The sequence below is a fragment of the Syngnathus floridae genome, chromosome 2 (assembly GCF_059516105.1).
Source record: "Syngnathus floridae isolate MCC-2025c chromosome 2, RoL_Sflo_1.0, whole genome shotgun sequence".
In the NCBI taxonomy this organism is placed as follows: Eukaryota; Metazoa; Chordata; class Actinopteri; order Syngnathiformes; family Syngnathidae; genus Syngnathus; species Syngnathus floridae.
In genome coordinates this window covers 5,551,152-5,576,011 of record NC_142414.1, presented here as the reverse complement: position 1 = coordinate 5,576,011, position 24,860 = coordinate 5,551,152, and the positions used below count along the sequence as shown (strand labels likewise).

The following is a 24,860-nucleotide window of genomic DNA, read 5'->3' as shown; positions in this document are numbered from 1 at the left end:
TGTGTGTGTGTGTGTGTGTGTGTGTGTGTGTGTTTCGTGACTTGACCTTTCTCGTCCAACCGGTTTTAGCTCCCTCAGCCACTTGGGTCTTCTCCAGGTGTTCCTGATTGTCACCGTCAGTTTCCTTGTATTTAGTTGCCCGCCTCCTTTCACTCTTTGTTAAATTATTTGCCTCCTTTCCGGTCTGTTGTCCTCTTATGGTGAGTTCTGTTTGTTGTTGTTTTTGTTTCTTTGAATCAATATTTGGGGAACTTTCATGACTTTAGCTGTTTTTCTGGTTACAAAGTGCCTTGCTCTAGTGATGTGTTGATACCTTAACGATTGTATTGACATTTGACACTGAACTGCGTTGGTCACTCAAGTGTGACCTCTGCTGTAGATCTATAATAATTGCAGGTAAACAAAAAGAAAAGAAAATTCTCTAAAAATGCTCTAAAATTAGCCTGTGAAATAATATTGAATCTTTACTAATATAAGACAACTATATGGAGAAGAGTTTACAAATGAAAATAGAAAGTTAAACTATCTTATAACAAACTAGCATTAAACAATGGCCAAAGAGGAAGATCACTAAAAGGTTTAGTATCAAAAGATCAGAATCTTTCCAGATTTGTGGAACTTTTTTAGAACGTTGCATTGGTGGATTTAAAGCAAAAATCCAAAATACAGGTGAAGCTATCATAAATACATAAAACAATTCATTTGTGTATAAAGTGGTTGATTATTATTATTCTTTTTTTCATTTGTGTATCGCCCAGTGCAACTAGAGCAACAAGCCACATTGCCAAGGTGTCTTTTGCTCTGGCAAAGAAGTAAACATGTTTTGGTATATTTGTACACCTTCCTTTGACTCAAATACAAGCATTTCCTCTCACATTATCACATGGAAATGTGGTTTCAAAAAAATCAATCAAACTGGAGCAGACGGACAGTAAGAGTGTTGTATGCTCTCATCACATGTGCTTGACTAACATGCTGTGGCTAATTGAGATCTTTTTAGAAGGTTTCATTATAAAACCTTCTCTCACTTGTCACTGGATAACACCTCTTAGCGAATTCATGTTTTTTGTGTGAGGCGCCACTGAAATTGAGTTCTTGTCCTGACAGTCTTACCATGGTTCTCGAGGAGTCCTGCGTTCATTTTCGTGAAGCTCCTTCATCTATTTCCTTCTCTGGATCGGGCTTTCTGGCCACCTACCAGTTAGGGGTTGCCCAATGTTTTGTACATAACGCACCATGGCTTCTTCGCAAGGCACCGTTTATTCTCGGTGCGTCTGCGGGGTCTTTGGTAGCTGCCGCTGTTGCTTGTGAAGTAAACCTGAGTAAGTATCTTTCTCACTTTTTAGAAATCTGTTGTTTTTGTGTTTGGAAGTAATTTCTGATTATTTCTCCCCGCCCCCCCTTAACCTCATGCTCAGTTACCATGCAAAATGAGATGCTAAACTTCTCCAAAGCGATGAAGGCCTTTACATTTGGACCATTCAACCCCTCTGTTGAAATTCTCAACTGGTTAAAGTTTGTTTTGAACAAATATCTTCCTTCTGATGCGCATCTCCTTGCAAACGGACGTCTCGCCGTGGCCGCAACCCGTCTGGATGATGGTGAACCCACAATTATAACAAAATACCGGTCCAAAGATGATGTCGTGCAGGTGAGGCAGATGAGTTGATTCTAAGCAATTAGAGAATTTTTTATCTAAGCATTTTTAATTCAAATTCTCAGGCTCTGCTTTGTAGCTGCTTTGTTCCAGGATATTGCGGTATGCTTCCGCCATCCCTCAACGGCGTGGTGAGTATTTTTCAGCATTGAGGAAACACATGTGGCGTCTCCCTCTCTGATATCTGTCGTCCCATCTTGTAGCACTACATGGATGGCGGTTTCAGTCAGATGCAGCCAGTTCTGGAGCTACCCAGTCGCACATTAACAGTGTCTCCTTTCTCCGGCGAGATGGACATATGTCCACGAGACCAACCCAGCATGCTGGACATGGTGGTGACCGGGGTTACCTTGAAGGGCAATTTGGCCAATGGGCTCAGGTTCTGGAATGCGCTCTACCCAATAAAGCCAGAGGTGAGTTTTTTTTTTAAAATATTTTTTATTTTTTTAAAATTATTATTTGTATTTTTTGCTGAATCAGCAAGTTATCCATTTCAATGCCCCGAGCAGATTCCTTTCTGCCTGTGTATGACAATTTCTTTTACTTTGGACTTTATATTTAAACTCAGCCAGTAGCTCAGTTAACTGGCAATTCCTTTTATAAGCGTGTGTTCTTTATTCAGATTGTGGAGCAAGCTTACCACAATGGCTACAAAGACGCCTTTTATTTTCTTCTCAACAACGGTTGGTCAACTACACCTTGAAGGAAAGCACACACCAAACGAAGCTTTTATTTAATGTAAATGTTATCCTTTTTTGTCCCCTTATATGCAGAGCTTGTGCCAAACATGAAAATGATGACAATTCAAAAACTCAAGAGCACGCTCAACTGTCGCACTAAAATGCTGACATTCCAAGAGACCACTCCAGAGGAAGAAGAGGATGATGATGAAATGGAAACAACAATATTGTGTTTTCTTCGAGGCAACCAAAACGCGCAGACAAACACTTCGACTGAACTTCAGTCCTTAAAGCTGACGGTTGCGGATCTTCCTTTCACTTTTGAAACGGCAAAAAACAGTGTGCATTTCTCTTCCTTACTTAGCACTTTGCTAAAATCCATTCAAGAGCCCTTCAGTCAAATGTGAGCGTTTGCGTTCCAGTTCTGACCGGCAATGTGACGATGTATGGGAGCATGATGGGACCTTCTGGATTCTTGACCTACTTGGTGCTACCTATGATGCTGTTGTTCCAGACTCTGCTTGAGACCAAAGAAATGTAAGAATGTTGTGGTACTGCAATTTTGTGAACTTGAGTGTAATGCCTGAGGGCTGACATGTGAATGCTATTTTAAAATGGCTCTCGCATCATGTGATATTTTAACTGCAAAATGTATCGATAAGAGCTTTGTGCTTTGACGCCACCTGATACACTTGAATTATCCGACCCGCCCATGCTGTCCCACACAGAATCGAGTCAGTGTCCCGAGGGTCTCCAGGGTTGATGTTTTGGACTTGGTGTAGCCTGAGACAGTTGGCAGTTTTCTTTTTTGGTATACTGCTCTGTACCTTCATGAAGAACGTAAAGAACAGGTTTGACATCTTTTTTTGAATTTTTACAAATGATATTTAAGGTTTTTGCTTTTCAATTGAGTGTGGACTTATCCTTCCTTCCTTCCTTCCTTCCTTCCTTCCTTCCTTCCTTCCTTCCTTCCTTCCTTCCTTCCTTCCTTCCTTCCTTCTGCTTTTTTTTTTAACATCTAGGCTGTTGCCCATCATGCTTAAGTTGCAGTTGTTGGAAGAAGCTCAAAATGAGGTTCCGCTGAAGCACACCATCCCTCCAAGTCACAAAGAGTCATCTCGTCCTGCTCTCTCTGAAAATATCACGTTTGCGAGTTCGCGGCCCATACTTCCATTACGAGGCTTGTAAAATGGAGATTTTTATTTTTTTTAACAAAGCCTAGCATGTTTGAAAATCTGTGCTTGACATGGAAAGAGTAATGACGCAGGCCGTTGTGTGCGTATTCTCAACCAGCAGCCTCGTGTTTGAGTTTACAGTTCAGTGAAGGAAGGCAGGCCTTATTTAAGCAAATTATGCAGAAAATCTTTGTCACTGTAGTCTCTGTAGTAAGAAGTCTCTTTTCTGCTCACCACCAGCTTTCCAACCTCGTAAATGCTCCTCATGCCTATGTGTGTGTGTGTGTGTGTCTCTCGTAGTTTTGCCAAGCCATGTGGAGATATAATTTGCACAACAAACGTGCTGCCACAAAATAAAAATAAATCAGTGCTGACCTCACAAGTTAAAGCAATTCCTTTCAGAAATGTCTTAAGATTCTTGTCATTATATTGAACTTGAGTATGTTATGGCTTATTTGGCACAAAAAACATTTGCTTCCTGATTTTACAATTAGGAGAACTGTGTCAAGAAAATGGACTGTTTGTGCATCTTGTCATCCCATGAGCTGTTGTTTCTTTTAGCTTCTTACACTTATTAGTCACCAATAAAGCAATGGCTAGTAGCCCCACGCTCAAATGCATCCATCTCCTCTTTGCTTGTTTTCTTGCGTTTTTCTAGAATGACTTCCTGTATAAAATTCTTTTGGATGTAGTTTCATGAGAGAACCACTGAGTGGAGTATTGAGCACAAAGGAAGCACCCACTTCAAAGCCTATGAAATACATGCCTATGAAATACATATGCAGTAAATGTGTATTAAAAAAAATATACATTTAATTATAATTTATATATTTCTTTCAAAACCTTGACAGGGGTGGACTTAAAGCATCCATCCATCCATTTTCTGTACCGCTTAGTCCCCACGGGGGTCGCGGGCGTGTTGGAGCCTATCCCAGCCGTCATCGGGCAGTAGGCGGGGGACACCCTGAACCGGTTGCCAGCCAATCGCAGGGTACACAGAGACAAACAACCATACGCACTCACACTCGCACCTAGGGACAATATGGAGTGCCCAATCGGCCTACCAAGCATGTTTTTGGGATGTGGGAGGAAACTGGAGTGCCCTGAGAAAACCCACGCAGGCCCGGGGAGAACATGCAAACTCCACCCAGGGAGGGCCGGAGGTGGAATCGAACCCGCACCCTCCTAACTGTGAGGCGGACGTGCAAACCAGTGCACCACCGAGCCGCCTGGACTTAAAGCATACAATATAAAAATGAAAATGATTTGTTTTTATACCCCATTGTTTTTTGCAAACATCATAACTCGACTGTGTGGTCGTTGACCTGTGGATTTTTTGCAAGGATTTCCTGTCCCACTAGTTACCTTTTAAGCCCTGCCTGAATGACTGTGTTGGCATTGGTCGGCAACCAACTGTTTGAGATCTGGTCTCATGTCACACAGATGGTCTATTACCTGCTGCTGTATCCTTTTATATAATGTGTGGGCGGATCATACGGATAACACACACATCTGCTGCTCTTCTATGCAAGCCATTGATCCAGCCATTCAGCCGGAAAGCAGCTGCTTTTGGAAAAACAGAGGAGAGAGAGAGAGAGAGAGAGAGAGAGAGAGAGAGAGAGAGAGAGAGAGAGAGAGAGAGAGAGAGAGAGAGAGAGAGAGAGAGAGAGAGAGAGAGAGAGAGAGAGAGAGAAAGAGAGAGAGAGAGAGGATTGAGTTGTAAGTTGAGTGTATTTTTATTGCTCAATCTATGCACACATATTGTGAATGGAAAAAAGATTTTAAAAGACGCAATCATATCCATACCCACATACCCCACTGGAAAACATGATAAAAAAAATAAATAACGTGGCACTAAATTCATTCATAATCATCCTTCAGGGACACAGCCACTAGAGTATACTATTAAAACAAAAAAGTACCCCATAAATATAAGGTAGTCTGGGCTTCCTTGCTCAAGCTGCTGCCCTTGTGACCTGAAGCTAGATAAACCCATGATAATGGATGGATTGTGTGATTTTACAATATGGCCACCTCAGTACAGCAACACACACCATTAGTAACATGCTGGAGCAAACATGTTTATAAATAATATCAATCAATCAATCAATCAATCAATCAATCAATCAATCAATCAATCAATCAATCAATCAATCAATCAATCAATCAATCAATCAATCAACCAATCAATCAATCAATCAATCTTTTATTTGCCAAGTTTGAGCATGCCAAACAAGGAATTTGACTCCGGTAGATCTCGGCCTCTGTATATTGAATTAATCAATCAATATTGTGATAATACTGAATTAAGATGAATGTACTATGCTACTTTGTGGGCCCAAAAGACACCTTAAAATCAGATGGAGGTTTTTCTTGCTCTTCACCCAAAGCTACATTTCTGTTCTCATACATGCAAGCTTGTGTTTGTGTAAACTTTATCCTCTGATTCCACTTGAGAGGCATTAACGCCATGTTGTGTGCCTGATGTTGTGTAAAGCCTTACATATACCATTAGCTCACTTCATTTATGGCAGGAGATGTGCAACATTATACATACAAGTGCTTCTTTGCATGTGAGGATTTGTGTGGCGAGCTTGGTGAGCATCAACAAGTTTTAACCTGATGGAAAATTTGGCAACAGTTTCTCGTTTGGGTGAATTGTTTGATCAATTCAAAGTTTACGTTTGATTTTGGTTTCATTTATGAAGTAAGTGACCTTGGACTGCAGAAAGTGAATTAATACTAAAAAAAAGGGAAATGTGGTCAAAACTGTGCCGCTTTAGGAGTCTCAGAATGTATGTGACCTACCCTGAATGTTTATCTATCTTGAAGTTGGGTAATCTGTGAGGTCCGATGGGGATAATTCTCATTAATCCTGTTCACGCAATCACCAGAGTGAAACAGATGTCAGATTTTACCGGGGGGGGGGCACCATTAACATTTTCATGATTAAGTGTTGTTGTTGGTTTTTTTTTTTAGGATGTGTATGGATCTTTTAGATTTGATTCAGGATGGTGTGAGGCTGAAAAATAAAAAGTACTTGACATTCCCCCTCGGGGGACGACCCCGGACGCGCTGGAGAGACTATGTCTCTCAGCTGGCCTGGGAACGCCTTGGGATCCCCCGGGATGAGCTGGATGAAGTGGCTGGGGAGAGGGAAGCCTGGGAGTCCCTCCTAAAGCTGCTGCCCCCTCGACCCGACCCCGGATAAGCGGAAGAAGATGGATGGATGGATGGATGGACATTCCCCCTTCTGGTCCCCCTCGACATCATCATCTTCATCATCATCAATCCAAAATCCTAATAAAAAAATATTAATTAGGTGATACCAATAGTAAATCATCATGGCAGATGTCCTCCTCACGTGGCAACTCTTTCCAGTTATGAGTCCACGGTCTTTTGTTGTTTTCCCGTTAGTAGCATATCATTCCTGCAGTGGTGGGCCGTCAGGGCCTGCAAGGCCTTCTCTACTGGCCTAAAAACTTATTTTGTCCATGAATCTTCTTTTCCTTTCGTCATTTCCGAACCACAGCAAACCATCTGTTTCCATCTCACCCTATCTTGTGAATCCTCTTCTCTCACCCCAACTAACTTCATGTCCTCTTTCACTCCATCCATAAATCTCCTCTTTGGTCTTCCTCTTGACCTCCTGCCTGGTGGTTCCATCCCGAGCATCCTTCTTCCAACATATTCAGTATCCCTCCTCTGAACATGTCCGAACCATCCCAGTCTGGCCTCTCTGGCTTTATACCCGAAACACCTAACATGCGCTGTCCCTCTGATGCACTTGTTCCTGATCTTATCTAAGCGCGTCACTTCCAAAGAGAACTTCAGCATCTTCATCTCTGCCACCTTCAGCTCTGCCTTCTGTCTTTTCCCCAGTGCTACTGTTTCTAAACCATACAGCATCGCTGGTCTCACCACTATCTTGTAGGTACATCTTTCCCTTCATTTTTGCTGATACTCTTTTATCACACATCACTCCAGATACTTTTCTCCACCCGTTCCACCCTGCTTGGATTTGCCTCTTCACCTCTTTTCCGCTCTCTCCGTTGCTCTGGACTGTTGACCCTAAGAACTTAAAATCCTCTACCTTCTGGAGCTCTACTCCCTGTAGCCTCACTATTCCACTTGGATCCCTCTCATTTACACACATGTATTGTCTTCTTTCGGTTAATCCTCATTCCCCTCCTTTCCAGGGCATACCTCCACCTCTCTAGATTTCCTTCCACCTGCTCCCTGCTCTCACTACAGATCACAATGTCATCCGCGAGCATCGTGGTCCATGGAGATTCCTGTGTGACCTCATCTGTCAGCCTGTCCATCACCATAGCAGATAAGAAGGGGCTCAGAGCTGATCCTTGATGCAGGCCCACCTCCACCTTGAACTCCTCTGTCATTCCTACAGCACATCTCACTCCTGTCCTGCAACTTTCATACATATCCTGTACCACTCTCACATACTTCTCTGCCACTCCAGATTTCTTCATACAATACCACAGTTTCTCTCTGGGCACCCTGTCATATGCTTTCTGCAGATCTACAAAGACACAATGCCGCTCCTTCTGCCCCTCTCTGTACTTCTCCATCAGAATCATCAAAGCAAACTGCATCTGTAGTACTCTTTCTGGATATGAAACCATACTGCTGCTCGCAGATACTTCTGGTCTTAGTCGAGCTTCCACCACTCTTTCCCATAACTTCATTGTGTAGCTCATTAACTTTATTCCTCTGTAGTTGCCACAACTCTGCGCACCCCCCTTGTTCTTATAGATTGGTATCAACACACTTCTCCTCCATTCCTCCGGCATCCTCTCATTCTCTATGATGTCATTGAACTGTCTGGTCAAAAACTTTACAGACACCTCTCCAAGACACTTCAATACCTCCACAGGTACCATCCGGCCCAACTGCCTTTCCACTCTTCATCCTCGTCAGTACCCTCCTTACTTCACTCCTACTGATCATCACAACATCCTGGTTCACACTGGCCACCTCTTCCACGCTTCGCTCACTCTCGTTTTCCTCATTCATCAACTCTTCAAAGTACTCCTTCCAACTTCCTATCACACTTCCATTATCTGTAAAAACATTTCCATCTCTATCTTTAATCATCCTAACCTGCTGCACATCCTTCCCATCTCTGTCTCTCTGTCTCGCCATCCTGTATAAATCCTTCTCTCGTTCTTCACCATCCAACCTGGCATACAGGTCATCGTATGCTCTTTGTTTGGCCTTTGCCACTTCTGCTTTCGCCTCAAGCTGTATTTCCGTGCATCCCTGTTTACGCTCTTCAGTCTGTCCCATTTCCTCTTAGCTAACTTCTTGCCACGTATGCACTCCTGCACTTCCTCGTTCCACCACCAAGTCTCCTTATCGACTTTCCGTCCAGAAGACACACCAAGTACTCTCCTGCCTCCCTGATCACCTTAGCTGTCGTCCTCCAGTCATTTGAAAGCGACTCCTGCCAACCCAGAGCCTGTCTCAACCCCTCCCTGAAAGTTACACAAAACGCTTCCTTTTTTAGTTTCCGCCACTTCGTCCTCTGTTGCGCCTTTGCTGTCTTCATCTTCCTCTTCCTCACCACCAGGGTCATGCTACACACCACCAATCTATGCTGTCTAGCTACACTTTCACCTGCCACCACTTTGCAGTCTCTGATATCCTTCAGATTATATCGTCTACACAACATGTAATCCACCTGTGTGCTCCTACCTCCGCTCTTGTATGTCCCCAAATGTTCCTGCCTGTTCTGAAAGAAAGTATTCACTACAGCCGTATTCATTCTTTTTGCAAAGTCAACCATCATCTGTCCTTCTGCGTCCCGATACTGGATACTGTTAGAGATTTGCTCACTCCAATTTATTTTGCAAGAACCACACGGGAGACAAGTAAGTCCTTTTAGACACCTGCAGGTGGAGAGTCCATTCGTCGCTGTGCGTGCAGCAATGTTCGAATGGAGGTCTGAACTCTCCACCCTGCAAGGGCATATTTATTAAGAGAAACAGAGTGGGGGTATGAGTAGGCTGAATAGAAAGCCCTTGGCCTCTAGTCCAAACATATCAGGGGATGTTTTACGACCTTGTGTAGGAGAGGACAAGGTAGGTTATTTATTAACTGTTGCATTCCAACATAAGCATAAAAGTAATCTAGGTAGGTTATTTATTACAGGTTGCATTCCAACATAATCCTACGATAAAGATAACCTGGAAAACCCTGACAGATACCACTTCCTCATCACCTCTGATGCCTGCACCAACATGTCCGTTCAAGTCTGCACCAATCACTACCCTCTCATCTCTGGGGATACTCTGCATCACTTCATTCAGCTCACTCCAGAATTTCTCCTTTTCTTCTATTTCACACCCTTCATGTGGGGCATAACCACTGACAACATTGAGCATCACACCTTGGATTTCCAGCTTCAAACTCATTACTCTGTCTGACATTCTTTTCACCTCCAGAACATTCCTCACAAACCTCTCTTTCAGGATAACTCCTACTCCATTTCTCTTTCCATCCACACCATGGTAGAACAGCGTGAATCCTGCTCCTATGCTTCTGGCCTTGCTACCTTCCCACCTGGTCTCTTGAACACACAGTATGTCCACCTTCCTCCTTTGCATCATGTCCATTAACTCTCTAGCTTTTCCTGTCACAGTCCCAACATTCAAAGTCCCAACTCTCAGTCTTAGTCTCTTTCCTGTTTTGGCACGCCTTCCTCCTCCTTTTTCGACCTAGAGTAGTCAAATTTCCACCAATGCCCTGTAGGTTAACAGCACTGATGGCGGCCGTTGTTAACCCAGGCCTCGACCGATCCGGTATGGAATTAACAGACTGAGTTTGCGTCATATGTAATTTTGGCAGATTTATACGCCGGATGCCCCCCGTGACGCAACCCTCTGCATTTACCCGAGCTTGGGACCGGCACAGGAAAGACACTGGCTTGTACCCCCTTATGGCTGCATTATATTTTGTCCATGAATACGAATTAAATATACCAAATGATCTGTCCGCTTCCTTTCATTGCGAGCCCCCTGGTTGCGCTGCTTCCAGATGTGTATTTTCATATTTAAGCATTTAACCAATCACATTTCAGCCACTATTTGTTGCAAGGGTCAAAGAAATCTGCCTGGAGGCCTTCACAATCAGTTCTGCAGGCCCTGTAGCATAAAATACATGTTGATCAAACTGTTGTTTCAGCGTATTTACACGCTTTGTTGTTAGTCACCTGAATGTCACTTAAATGTTGTACAGAGGCTGAGCTCAACCGGAGACAAATTCCTTGTTTGGCATGCACAACCTTGGCCAAGAAAGCTGATTCTGATTGGTTGGATAGTCAGAGAGTGTACTAGCCAGAGCTACCAAACTGCATCTCCACAAGCAAAGATATTGTTGTGTTGATTTAATAGCTGTTTTGTCAACCCACAATGGCTGAAGGAAGAGAAGAAATGGATTTGGTTGCAGATTTACTGTCAAAGCCATTTTCAAGATGGACTTTTCAAGAAAAGCATGCTTCTGTTGAAAGGACATTCTCAGCCCTAAAGCGAATTAAAACTTATGCCAGAAATACGACAGGGCAGGCTCGACTTTCAGCATTAGTTTCGATGGCGATAGAAAAGGACTTCTTGATGGAACTGAAACACACTACCCCTACACACCTACGTGTGAAATGCACAGCCCGCCACTGCATCCTTGGAACTCCAAAGGTCACACAATTCGGAAACCAACCTGCCTCAAGAGTCACGCAGTTATCAAACAGATGAGCCATTCACTTTGGAGAAGTTCAATTAAGTCCTTGAAGAGAATACACTGTGTGTGTGCGTGTGGACTCATTCAAAACAGTAATTCTCAGTTTGTCCAGTATTTCTCAGAGCCAAGGCCATGCTAATTACTCAATTTGCATAATAAAGATGAACCCATTCCTTTTAAAGAATAAATCAATTTGTGGCTTCTTTGGCAAGATTATGAGTTTTTGTGTCATTGATGCTTCAGATTCTCAGCATTCTAAAAATTTGCTTCGGGGTTTGGAATAGAGGCCAAACAAATTTGCCCAGCCTACCGGGCTGGGCAAATTTATCAAACATGGCAACAGCCTAAATAGTACAAAAAAATACCTCATTTGACCTTATACGTTTTTTAAGGAATATTCTCCTCTTCTTGCTCAATAATGATATGTTTCAGCTTTGATGAGCTGATCCGGACTATCATCCAATTAGAGTCCATTTTCAAACAGATGTTTTTCACATACTGTACTTTTCCAATATTGGGTTGTATTTGGGGTCTTCAGTCACTTTCTATGTGTAGTATTTCCGATGACTTCATGAGATGAATTGCAGTTTTGCTACGAATTGGTCTCACAAGGATTCATTGTAACTGCTACTTCTGTGTAAAAGTTCTCTTCATGTTGGGAAGTTATATATTCAGTATATTTATAATAAAAGTCCCAATGCACAATTGAGTTGAGTGTTTTTTTTTTTTACTGCTCAGACAGGTTTGGTAACTATTTTTTGACTCCTTCAATTAATAGCCAATATTCTGAAAGTAGTACAGATTCATACTGTGTACCCACAGATGGATCCGGTGCTTCAGGACATTTGTGTGGTGACGGAAAAGGGTAATCATATTTTTTTTTGTTCCCGTTCACGAAGAAACATGACTTTGCTTTCAGAGAATTTTTTTTTCTTTTTTAATCTGGAACAAATCGTTGGTATTCTTTGATTGGTATTATCAATGGCTTTCTTGTTACAGTTTTCCATTTTATAAATACATTAGAATCCAGGGTTGAAAGGTAATTTATTTAACATTTAAAAAAAAGTTGCGTCCATTTTTTTTGGGGGGGGGTCAAAGTCTTAAAGGTTTAGGTTTAGTGGTAAGCAGTGGATGGATGGATGGATGGATGGATGGATGGATGGATGGATGGATGGATGGATGGATGGATGGATGGATGGATGGATGGATGGATGGATGGATGGATGAATTCAAGGAATGCTCCACCTACAAATTATTTCCATCAGTTTATTGTTTTGTTTGAATGCTTTTTGTTTGTGTACATGGTATTAAAACTAGTCTGAACTCTCTACTGCTAGTTCTCGTAGGTTGTTATTTTAGGGTGTCGGGGGGGGGGGATTATAGCATTAGCATGGGTTCACATTCAATCTGAAACCTCGATGTATCACTTTTGGCCAAACGTTACAGAAGTTAGCCCATATTAGCCACGTTTGCAACACCTGAGAAGATCCAGAATAAGAACAACATGAACAATCTTTATCATGCGGTACGAGGCCGATAGAGAATTAAATATCAGAACTGAATAAATGAAATCAAATATATTTTCCAAACAGGAATTGAGTTAGCTTTGGAAAAACTGCAACGTAATTTGAAAGAATACACAAGACACTTCAGCTCATTCTGAACATGTGCGAGTAGGAAGGCAGTTCGTCCAATTTTTTTTTACCATTTATATGTGAAAATAAGTCAAATGCCATTGACCTTATTGAGCGAGGAGCTGCTTTTTTGTTTCACACCCATGTCCGCCATGATGGCTTGCTCGACAGCATCTGACAAGGTCAGCTTGTCCTCCGCTTCTGTTTCTCTGTGATAGAAGTAGTTGAAATTGGAGACTATGACAGGAACAGGTAGAGCAATGGTCAATACGCCTGCAATGGCGCATAAGGTCCCAACCATTTTGCCCGCCAAGGTAATGGGACACATGTCCCCGTAGCCCACGGTCGTCATGGTTACCACCGCCCACCAGAAGCCATCAGGAATGCTGACAAACTGCGTGTTGGGCTCGTCGACCTCCGCAAAGTAAATAGCGCTGGAGAAAAGGATAACTCCAATAAACAGGAAGAAGATGAGCAGGCCAAGCTCTCTCATGCTGGCCTTGAGGGTCTGCCCCAGGATCTGCAGTCCCTTGGAGTGGCGTGACAATTTAAAGATACGAAACACTCTGACCAAACGTATAATGCGAAGGATAGCCAAAGACATGTTTTGTCCGGAGCTCTCTTCGGGTTTCGTGACCAGTTCTGTCACCACGGTGACAAAATAGGGGATGATGGATATAATATCAATAATATTCATAAGATTGTGGAAAAATTCTCTTTTGCTTGGGCAGACTAGGAATCTTGTACATAGCTCGAAGAAGAACCAGCCGATACAGGCGGTCTCAATCACGAAGAAGGGATCGGAAAATAGTGTGACATCAGGAGTAGCCACAGAACTGTGAATGTCAGATAGGTTGACGGGCTTTAGGGTCGAAGGCAAGACAATATCGGTGTCATCTCTAAATTCCGGCAACGTCTCCATGCAGAAAATAATAATGGATATGACGATAACAAGCACGGACACTAGCGCAACACATCGAGCCGCGTTGGAGCTCTCTGGGTACTCCATCAGCAGCCAGAATTGTCTGGAGATGTCGTTATTTGGTAGCGGTATGTCGACATCTCTAAGAAATCCTTCTTCATCCCGAAACTGCTCCATAGCTTCGTTCCCAAGCTGGTAGAATATTATTTCATCGGCAAACACATCCAGAGGAACATTTGCTGGACGTCTGACCTTGCCCCCGGACTGGTAGTAATACAAAATCCCGTCAAAGCTGGGTCGGTTCCGGTCGAAGAAATATTCGTTCCTCATGGGATCGAAATAGTCCATCCTTTTCTGAGGGTCTCCTAGCAGTGTATCGGGAAACTGGTCTAAGGTTTTGAGCTGAGTCTCAAAGCGAAGACCAGCAATGTTTATAATAACTTTTTGATCCCCGTCCTCCAGTCCTCTTTTATCGACAAAAAGGTCCTCGCAACACTCCTTAGCGAGTTGGCTGAAGATTGTCTCGCTTTCCTTCGTGCCTTCGCTGCTTAGGAGCAGCTTCCAGTTGGAGATCATACTCGAATGACTACCTGTGTGCTCAACGCTTTGAGTTATCATTGGGGAATGAGGTACATCCAGTGTCTGTAGAAGTCGGAGGGGTGTTGACGATGTGGATTCCCACATGCACGACGGAACAGGACTGTTGTGGTATGGTGGGGCTTGAAATCGACGGTTGCCGACAGGCATGTCCGCTATTGCGGGTATGTCCATGCTAAGAGCCGTGGTCTCATCCGCAGAAGTGTCCTCATCCTCAAGGCCCAACTCATCTAGGCTCCCAAAGTCTACCAAAGCCATGTTCATGGCTCCAGTTCAGCCAAAGCAGATCAACAGAACCCAGGATAAAAATCACCATGCAGAGCTGGAGTAGACAGACCCTTTTTTCTTTTTTCTTCTACACCTGTGAAATGAGAGACACAAGAAGTTAGTCACGTTGACAAACAAATGATAACAATTATTTGAAAATCCTCAGCAAGGTATAAAGTAGTATGTTAGACCCAAAAGAGAGATTGAAAGACCAAAAAAGACTCCCCACTTATGTTTCTTTCTTCACACTGTTATTATTATCGTAAAATAGTGCTTACGGAAATTTTTATCTCTTTTGATCGAGGTAATTGTGACTATTTTGGAGCGGACATTAATGTTCCATCCATCCATTTTCTGAACCGCTTAGTCCCCACAGGGGTCGCGGACGTGCTGGAGCCTATCCCAGCCGTCATCGGGCAGTAGGCGGGGACCACCCTGAACTGGTTGCCAGCCAATCACAGGGCACACAGAGACAGACAACCAATCGCACTCACACTCACACCTAGGGACAATTTGGAGTCTTCAATCGGCCTACCAAGCATGTTTTTGGAATGTGGGAGGAAACCGGAGTGCCCGGAGAAAACCCACGCGGGCCCGGGGAGAACATGCAAACTCCACACAGGGAGGGCTGGAGGTGGAATCGAACCCGCACCCTCCTAACTGTGAGGCGGACGTGCTACCCAGTGCGCCACCGAGCCGCCGACATTAATGTTGATTTTCACAAATCTACTGATTTAAATCATCAACTGTGTGCATCGAACCTCATGAAATGGTTGTGAAATATCAATTCATTTTTACTTTCTGTTCTTTTGTGCCTACAGCGACCTGCAGTAAACAACAGTACACACTCACATAATGTAACACGTGAACACTAATAATAGCGCAAAGGCTTGGTCCTAATTGTTATGACAAGCTCAATTACCGACAAGGACGAGATCAAGGGAAACAAGATTGAATCGACACTCATTTTGATTAAATGTCATTTTTTTATGCAAATTTGATTTGTGCTTTGTTAAGTAAGACTGAGCATATTTATATACACATTATGACAAAGGGAGATGAACGTATGTACACTTTTTCACCTCATGTTTCCTATCCTCTATTTTCAACTTGCCATACATTTTTCATGATCCATTCATTACATCCCCATATTTTATAGTCATCTCCATGCAGTCTTATGAGAAATGAGATTGACCCTTTATCGCTCTTAGCTGTCCTGTCCAAACAATCTTCCCTCATTACAACGTAACGGCAGAGCTTATGGATGATCAAATGTCACATTCCGGAATGCACAAATCACATTGGCATACCATTTTGTCCACACACTGTAAAACACTTTGGCATGTGAAGAAGGTTGTTACAAGCGCATGCCTGAACAACCTCTGCAAGCTTTTAATTGCTGTGTCTTTTTGTCACTCTCATTTTATAATCGTTCCCCTTCCCAGGTTAAAACGTGCATCAGAGAAAAAAAAGGAAAAGTCGGTCAAATTTATTTCAGGGTTGCCAGAATTGTGAATCACAAAACTAGAATATTGAGAACAAACTAATAGTTAAGTTTGTTGCCATACAATAAATGTGATGGAGTTGAATTTCATTGTAAAGAAAGCGCATGACCTTGACAGCTTAAAACAGAGGTGTCACATGGGGCCCATGTGAACGCCTGGCACTCTGTCTATTCCTGCCATTCTAATAATACACAACATTGAAAGAGAAAGACGCAGGTTCATAGCATGCGACCACATGTGACACAAATATACAGAAAAAAATAGAAAGTGAAATATTGGATGTAGCAACGGAAATACGGTGTGGCCAGCTGATTTGCGAAACGTCACATTTGTCGTGAGCTAACCCCTGTGACTTCACCAGATGTGTGTAAACATCAACAGATGTTCAGCTAGATCTGGTTTTGCTTCACAGGGTAGATAAAATGTCAAAAAGTTGAAGTCCCAAAGATTGTCACACACACAACTGGGTGCGGTGAAATTTTGTCTCTGCATTTAACCCATCCCCGAAGGGAGCAGTGGGCAGCAGCGGTGCCGCGCCCGGGAATTATTTGGTGATCTAACCCCCCAATTCCAACCCTTAATGCTGAGTGCCAAGCAGGGAGGCAATGGGTCCCATTTTTATAGTCTTTGGTATGACCCGCCAGGGTTTGAACCTACAACCTTCTCAGTCTCAGGGCGGACACTCTACCACTAGGCCACTGAACTGTCAAATGTCAACTTGTTACCCATAGTTATAGTTTATATGCTATGTGGAGTGGATTAGGGCAAAGGAATAAATGAGTGTTCATATACTGTTGGAACAACAAATAACAGATGGCGCACAAGGGCGGTCCTGACCTACATATGCTGAACATGTATCGTCGAGGTTGTACCCGCTGAGTTTAATCAAAGAAAGCCAATTCCTCTTGAAACTCATTTTGGGTTTGCATTTTGCCGGGCTTGTATGAGCATACTAAATATTGGTCATTATTATATGTACGGTATCTTTTGCGCGCAATGAGCTAATGTCAACTCAGATGCGCGACCTTGAACATTGTCCACTCTTTGTTATGATTTGGCGGCAGGGGTGTTTTTGGTTGTGGGAGGGGCTTCGTTGGTAGAGGTGATATTTTTGGACAAGCTTTTTGGGATTAATGCAGGCTGGGCAGCGCAGTGCCATAAGCCGAGGGATCATTTGTGTCAGATCGTGCCAGATGCCAGCTAGCTGTCATAGATACAGAAAGTAGCCTCCCACACACATGCACATACACACAAAAGCATGAATAAAACTTGTAATTATACAAAACCTGACCAGGAGACACACCACTTGTTTAGTTTTTAAAGGAACCAAGACATGTTTAAATGAATCAAATACAATGGCTTGAGGTAATTTAATAATTTAATAATAACACAGTAACGCTCGAATCTAAAAAACACTTGTATCACGAATCACCACAGCACTGAACGAAATTATTCAAATGAACCAAAAACTTTCTATTTTCACCAGAAGGCAGTGGTGGAGCTAGAGGGAGGGCCCTCCTAAACTATGCCAAAATAAAGACCGTTTAGATGCTTATTTTCAATGCACACTACCTCAATACTGTAGATATAAATAGTTGTGATGGTGATAAAAAAATATAATCGTTTTCAAAATTGAGCAAATAAGGAGAGAAGTATCCGTGTGCACAGCACATGCGGTTAGCGAGTCTGCCTCACAGTTAGGGATTTCAGATTTAAAATCTTGAGTCAAGTTCTGTTTGCAAGATTTGCAAACATGCAGACTGGTTCAATGGGGACACTAAATTGACAATGGATGTAAACATATGACATGAGCATATAAACATATGACATATGAGCAACATACGTATCTGAACAAAGTACAATACAGCCCAAAACTTGCATGCGGCTCGTTCACACCACCACAACCGCAATTAAAAGAAAATGGAACCAAACTTCCATTTGTGAAAGACCTTAGCTATCTTTCACGGATAACACACTGCACCTCACTGCTTCCCCCCCATCCACGTGTGGTGCACATGTGTTGTTGATGTGCAGTCCCCGCGAGGTATTTAGAAGATCCAAGCTGACAGGGGTGTGTCAGCAGGCTCCAGGCCAAGATCCTGTGCACAGCAGCTGGGTCCAAAATCCGTCTTTGGCCTTTACACACACACACACACACACACACACACACACACACACACACACACACACACACACACACACACACACACACACACACACACACACACACACACACACACACACACACACACACAAACACACACAAACACACACACACACGCACACATGCACGCGCGTTTGCAAACACAGAAACAACAACCAGAGCAAAACGAAATCCTTTTTCCAATTAATCAAAAACTCCCTGTTAAAACACCCTAAACAGTGTAGGAAGCGTACTGTGGTTATTAATTTGTCAATCATCAGAGTTGCAATAAAGGATGGATGGATGGATGGATGGATGGATGGATGGATGGATGGATGGATGGATGGATGGATGGATGGATGGATGGATGGATGGATGGATGGATGGATGGATGGATGGACGGATGGACCGATTGGCCGGATGGACCGATTGGCCGGATGGATAAACGACTACCGTAATTTCCGGACTATAAGCCGCGATTTTTTCCCAAAATTTTGAACCCTGCGGCTTATAGTCAGGTGCAGCTTATATAAGATTTTTTTCGTGATTTCGCTCACCAAAAACAAGTTGTAATGAATGTGAACTTTTAATGCATTTTATTCAGAAGGTTACTTTGAACCCTGAGGCTTAAATGGTGGCGCGGTGTATTTATGGATTTTTACAGCCTCCAGCAGGAAGCAAGAGCAAGACAGACGAAGAAGAGATAATGCGCCGAAGAAGACGTGCTAGTTTGTGTTTTGAACATTTTGCGCATCACACAGAACGCGATCAAGACGGACATTACTGAAAGGAAGCTTTTATACACAAACCGTCATTATGGGGGACAAAAGAAATGCATATGATGCCGCTTTTAAGCTAAAGGCAGTCGATGTTGATGACATTGTGTTGCGGCACCCTTTTCTTTATTTCGTGGTCCCGTCTACTCTGGAGCTATACGTGTCGCTCGCTAGTTTAATGTAATTTAGCGCTTCGTGCATGAATAAGATTAGCATGAACAGACCCTCATCACACTCGAAGAAATGCATAAAAGCGACGACAAAAGAGAGACTGAGAAAGTGTGAGGCCAAGGATATCTAACGCTATTCCAATCGGACACTGAGGAAGACTTCGATGGTTTCAGTGCACAGGAGGAAGATGAAGACGATGAAGCTCTTTATTTTACTTTTACTTTTATTAATCAGCCCTGTTAGTGCTGTGCTACCGTGGTGCTGCCGTGTTACCGCTGCGTCTCAGTGACTTTTACCGGTATGTTTTATTTAATCAAACCCTATTAGTGCTGTGTTACTTCCGTGTTGCTGCGGTATTACTGCCGCGTCACAGGCAGCGTTTGGAAAGAAATGTTAAGGTATGTTATTAAAACTTTAAAAAAGCTTTCTGTGTCCAGTCTTTCTTTGTTAATAACTCGCGTGCACACTTCCGTGTTGCTGCGGTACTACTGCTGCGTCACAGGCAATGTTTAGAAAGACATGTTATGTTATTCAAACTTTAAAAAGGCTTTCTTTGTACTGTCTTTCTTTGCAAAAAAAACTTGTGTGCACGTGCGGCTTTGTAGTCCGGTGCGGTTTATGTAAGAAAAAAACTAAAATATCCCTGAATTTTAGCTGGTGCAGTTTGTAGTCCGGTGCGGTTTATAGTACGGAAATTACGGTATATTACATTTCTAAATGAGGATAATACTAGAATAATAGTGTATCATGACGTAACCCCATTTAGCGTAAATCTTTTTGCCATATCACTTCCTTTTTGTGATCAATGTACAACACAAATCTATTGTAATCTCGAAGAAAACATTTGCACAAAAGTCAAAAGGCAAAATTAGTTAATCTGGATGCATTTCCCTAACTACAAAACACACCAACCCGACTGCCAACAACAACCCCCCGCCCTCCTCCAAAGGAGATTAAGTCTGTCTCATTTACAGAAATGTTACATTATTTTCCAGAACTCTACTTTTTATGCCAGACAGGGAAATCTAGCCATCTGGACTGACTATTACACTAATCCCAGGTGCCCCAGAATCGTATAAAGTAGCCAGCCGCACACACAAACACCCACAAACACACGCATGCACGCACACACACACACACACGCACACACACACACGCGCACACACGCGCACGCACACACACACACACACACACACACGCACACACACACACACACACACACACACACACACACACACACACACACAAACACGCACATACGCACACACGCACACACACACACACACACACACACACACACACACACACACACACAAAGATGCTAACATGATAGGACTGAATAAAACATTCATTAACTCAACAAACCCGCAACAAATCAAGTTGTTTAACACTACTTAAAAGATTAAGGACTTTTACTGCTTTTTTCCCCATGCTGTCACTTCTTCTTAAGTACTGTACAATTGGAGTGCACGCTCAAAAGAAAATCTAACGTTAAGGACATAATAACTCAACACACGTGTGATTGGTAATCATAAAGTATTATTTGTACCCATCAATCTTTACTTTCATGAACAGTAAATTGTAGTTGCATTGTTTTGGCACTCAAATAGATCCAAATGTAAACAGTCACCTTGGGTTCCGATAATTACTCGCCTACAACAGGAATGGGCAAATGACGACCACACTGATTGGCTCCTTGATTAATTTTGAAAATAAAAAAAGAAAACTCCCGAAAAACATTCAGTATACATTTTCCATTCAAATATGTGGGAAATGTGGAGGGGGAAAAAATATGCAAATCCATGACGCCAAACAGTTTTAAGTTTCAATTATACCATTAGACAGCAAAAAAGTCTCAGTTGCACTTACAGTAGGTCTCATGCCCAAATCAGAACGTAGGTAGGGATAAATATTTCTGGGCTGCTTTGGAACAGTTTGAGTGTATTTTGGCGGAAACAAAAATAATTCAATGAGCTCTGGCACTTAATGTCGTTTTCTTATTCAGCAGTCTTGTGCGATCCTTGAATGGTCATTTGAAATTGTTTTTTCCTGAAATTATATTATAAGATAACAACATTCCAACATTATAGTTATATACTGTACATATATGATTATTCAAATATTATCTGTATGTCATAATTATAAACCTGGTAATAAATCACAAAAACAAGACAAACAAATGAGAATAAAGGCAGATAAAATTTTGCAAATTTGTTGCGATTGAAAGATATTTTGGTCAAGCATCACGTTGTGGAGAGTTAATTGATGATGTATCTGATAATGATGTCATCCACTGGTGTGTTTTCATTTTCATCAAGTTGCTAATCTTATTGCACATTCCCCTCACTTACAGAGTTTGTTGCACTTGTCATACAGATTGCGTGTCAGGATGGAAAAGTCACTACTCAACAACTCACCTTAATTTCCGCAGAGACCTTTAAAATTCCTCCACCTGGCTAGCATAGGTCCAGCTCTCCTGGCTCTCCGGGCCGAACCGGAGGCACATTGAGTGCACACTGCACCCAGCCAGCACATCCACAGCTTGCATTGTTGCACCAGTGGCACAACTTCACCCCCCGCGTACAGGTGGAGGTCACGACGGGGCCAGATGTCATAGTGATATAACGAGAACATAATGACGTATTATTTGGCCGATTCTCCACTCCTCTTCACCCACGTTAAACAAAAAAAAAAAAAAACAACAACAACAACTGTGGTCAATAGTGAGCAAGTGAGAGAGATGAAGAGAGAGTGAGTGAGTGAGAGAGAGAGAGAGAGAGAGAGAGAGAGAGACTAAGGAGATTAAAAAAAAGGTTCTTTCCTAACCTCGGTCATAAGCTGCCCCCTGCTCTCTTGGCTGCACTCCATCATGATGACTCTCTCCTCATTCACATCTCTAATTAAGACAAAAAGTCATTTGTTAGACGTGATATAGGTTGGAAATATTTTATTGTGGCCACGTGCACGCAAAAAACTCATTTGTGAGTTTAATACCATTTCTACGAACAGGGTGAATGAGATATGGACCCCCCCCAAAGAAAAACTGCTTGAACGTGAGACCTAGCTTTGTTCTGTTATCGTCATTTCTTAGTCTGTTTTTGTCAGTAGTCTGTGATGCCAAACCAAAGCAACCAACAACATAACAACAATTAACCTGGTGATCCTGAAAGGGGGATCCTTCCATCTGTGGTCCCTTCTCAAGGTTTCTCATTTTCCCCTGGTAGGGGTTTTTGAGTTTTTCCTTGCCCTTTTGGGAGCTTAAGATCAGGGGATGCTTTGAGAATAATTGTCAATTTTTGTCTATGTGAAGCCCTTTGAGACTGTTTGTGATTTAGGGCTATACAAATAAACTTGACTTGACTTGATAACAAAATGGCAGAATATGGAATCGAGGCATATTTCAGAAGGGGAGGGGGGCAGTGCCCCGCGGCCCCCACGCGCCCAGTATTTGTAAGTCAGGAAGAGCCATTCACTTCATTGTCAAGTACGTGTTTATAGTAACACTAATGAGCCATACTTGAAGCCTCAGCCTGATCAGACGACACTGTAGAGTGAGGAGATGCTGCTCTCTGCTGACGTTTGTTGGGGCCTCACCCCGATAGTGATGAATTGCATGACTCTCTAACCCAGGGCTGTCCAAACCATTTGTGACCCTGAGGATAAAAGGGCCACTTTGACATTGTTCAACTTTAAATTTAATTAATTGGATGAAGAAATAAAGAGATATACATTAAGCACATATACTGGTATAATTTCCACATTTTTTTCATATTATTATTATTATTATTATTATTATTATTATTATTATTATTATTATTATTATTATTAATCAATGTTATGATTATTATTGACATTGGGTGAGGTGAGGGAATGCTCTTTGGGATGGAGGAAGCTAATGGAGTGCAAGACATTGAGCACTTGAGTTTGAGATACAATTATACTGACTACTAATGCTGTATGCAGTCACCGATCCATTATGTAATGCCTACTTGATCAATACTCTACGTAAGAGTATAAAGGCTGATGCGGGTACACTATAAACAATAAAGCACACCTGCCAACAGTATAGAGTAGGTTAAAAAGATGGAAAGAGCACGAGAGACCTGAGGGGCCTCATGCAACACGATTTTAGAGCTCATGAATTATTCATGTGCCTCAGATATTTAAAGCTCTCTATATCATGTTTGGGAGGCGTGAGTGGGAGAAGGCAAGCCGGGTGCAAAAGAAGGACTTGTGTCTGTAATGACTCCCGGAACACATGGAACAAAACACACAGATGCAATTGAACATGCTCAGATTGAATAGCTCATTTATATTTCATTGAAACTTCATTAAAATGTACATTAACTGCCATGGCAGTGCTAATTATGAGGATGCCTTTGTTGGAAATAATATTGTATGTGGAATGATATACAAACATTAATATGAAGTAAAGCAACACATACTTAAATGCTTAGACTTACTCATGGCCGCCAGAGGGCAGAATAGATTACGTTCAGAAGAAAGACCATGATACGTGATTTATTCCCTTGTTGAGTTTATGATCCATGGAATGAAATGCGAATTAAGATTCACGGACCAGGAATCCTTGAGGAAAGCCCAACACTGTCATATACTTGTACATAACCACAGTCTAACTGCAAAAGAGCACTTTTTTGTTATAATAATAACAATAAATAATAATAATAATAATAATAATAAAATAATAATAATCCACAATGTCAAAGGCAAAAGCTTCTCAACTACACTGAATATAAAGCAAATGAGACGAGCAGCTTTGATTGTCCCGGAAACAAATCGGCTGTGTTCATTCCCACAATGGCGCAAACACTTCTTTCTAATTGCGGCTGTCTATAAAAGTATCAAAAGTAGGAAAACGTCACCCATGCGCACAGTCAGACACATGCCAAACACACGCCAAACAGACAAAAAAAAACACACCAGCTCAGTCTAATCTCAGATACACTCCTGTGTTAAGATGTAAGTATATGTGTATAATTGCAAGCAGTCATAAGAATGTAGACCAAACCCATTAATCAATTGGGCTCATTATACGAAGTGTCAGGTTGGAATTCCCGTGCGACATTTTTCTTTTTTTCATTGCCCACCTACTTCTCCAGTCCATCGCTGCATCTTATCACTCCTTGGCTCTTTTATCAGTGTATCCTTTCTGCATAACTAGTTTGAAAAAAGAAATAGGCTACTCCAATGTTTTTCAGGTCACTTGACCAAATTGATATAGAATACATCACAGTCTTTAATCTATTTCAAGCAAGGTAGGGGGGGAATTAGCAGAATGCGCTATAAATAGAACATAACTGCAAGGGGGCTTCCACTGTTGCGACAGGAATGATGACAAATGCCCCCCTCTCCATCGCTCTCCTCCATGTGGACACACATAAATGGTACAGGTCTCCCCCTTGGAACCAGCTCTGCTGTAAAGAAAGTAAATCTTGACAGCTCATTAAAAGGCTCACGTATGAGGTTATAAATCAGCATTTACGACACTGATCTAATGTTGCCAACATGTGAGGCATTTGCTGGGTCCATTGGGGATTGCCTCATGGAACACGCAATCACC

At 42.3% G+C, this 24,860-nt stretch overlaps 2 protein-coding genes and 1 pseudogene across 3 annotated transcripts; 1 reads left to right on the top strand and 2 right to left on the bottom strand.

Moving 5' to 3' along the window:
* Positions 1-44: 44 nt before the first annotated feature.
* Positions 45-4,128, top strand: LOC148401345 (patatin-like phospholipase domain-containing protein 4). The gene is made up of 10 exons (XM_088369733.1): positions 45-200; positions 1,108-1,322; positions 1,419-1,651; positions 1,723-1,788; positions 1,861-2,070; positions 2,280-2,340; positions 2,431-2,676; positions 2,760-2,874; positions 3,066-3,188; positions 3,360-4,128. The coding sequence occupies exons 2-10, from the start codon at positions 1,115-1,117 to the stop codon at positions 3,523-3,525; spliced, it is 1,428 nt and encodes a 475-aa protein (XP_088225859.1). The 5' UTR covers positions 45-200; positions 1,108-1,114; the 3' UTR covers positions 3,526-4,128.
* Positions 4,129-6,995: 2,867 nt separating this feature from the next.
* On the bottom strand, positions 6,996-9,186 carry LOC148401344 (uncharacterized; annotated as a pseudogene).
* A 3,191-nt stretch (positions 9,187-12,377) lies between these two features.
* Positions 12,378-24,477, bottom strand: kcna10a (potassium voltage-gated channel, shaker-related subfamily, member 10a). Of its 2 annotated transcripts, none has more exons than XM_088369298.1 (4): positions 24,388-24,477; positions 22,106-22,175; positions 21,697-21,846; positions 12,378-14,778 (listed from the first exon to the last, which is right to left on the bottom strand). In XM_088369298.1, exon 4 carries the CDS (start codon positions 14,679-14,681, stop codon positions 12,990-12,992), a length of 1,692 nt encoding a protein of 563 aa, XP_088225424.1. In that variant the 5' UTR covers positions 14,682-14,778; positions 21,697-21,846; positions 22,106-22,175; positions 24,388-24,477; the 3' UTR covers positions 12,378-12,989. The 2 variants fall into 2 exon arrangements, with proteins under 2 accessions (XP_088225424.1, XP_088225425.1); XM_088369299.1 differs by lacking the exon at positions 24,388-24,477 and adding an exon at positions 23,743-23,941.
* Positions 24,478-24,860: the final 383 nt, after the last annotated feature.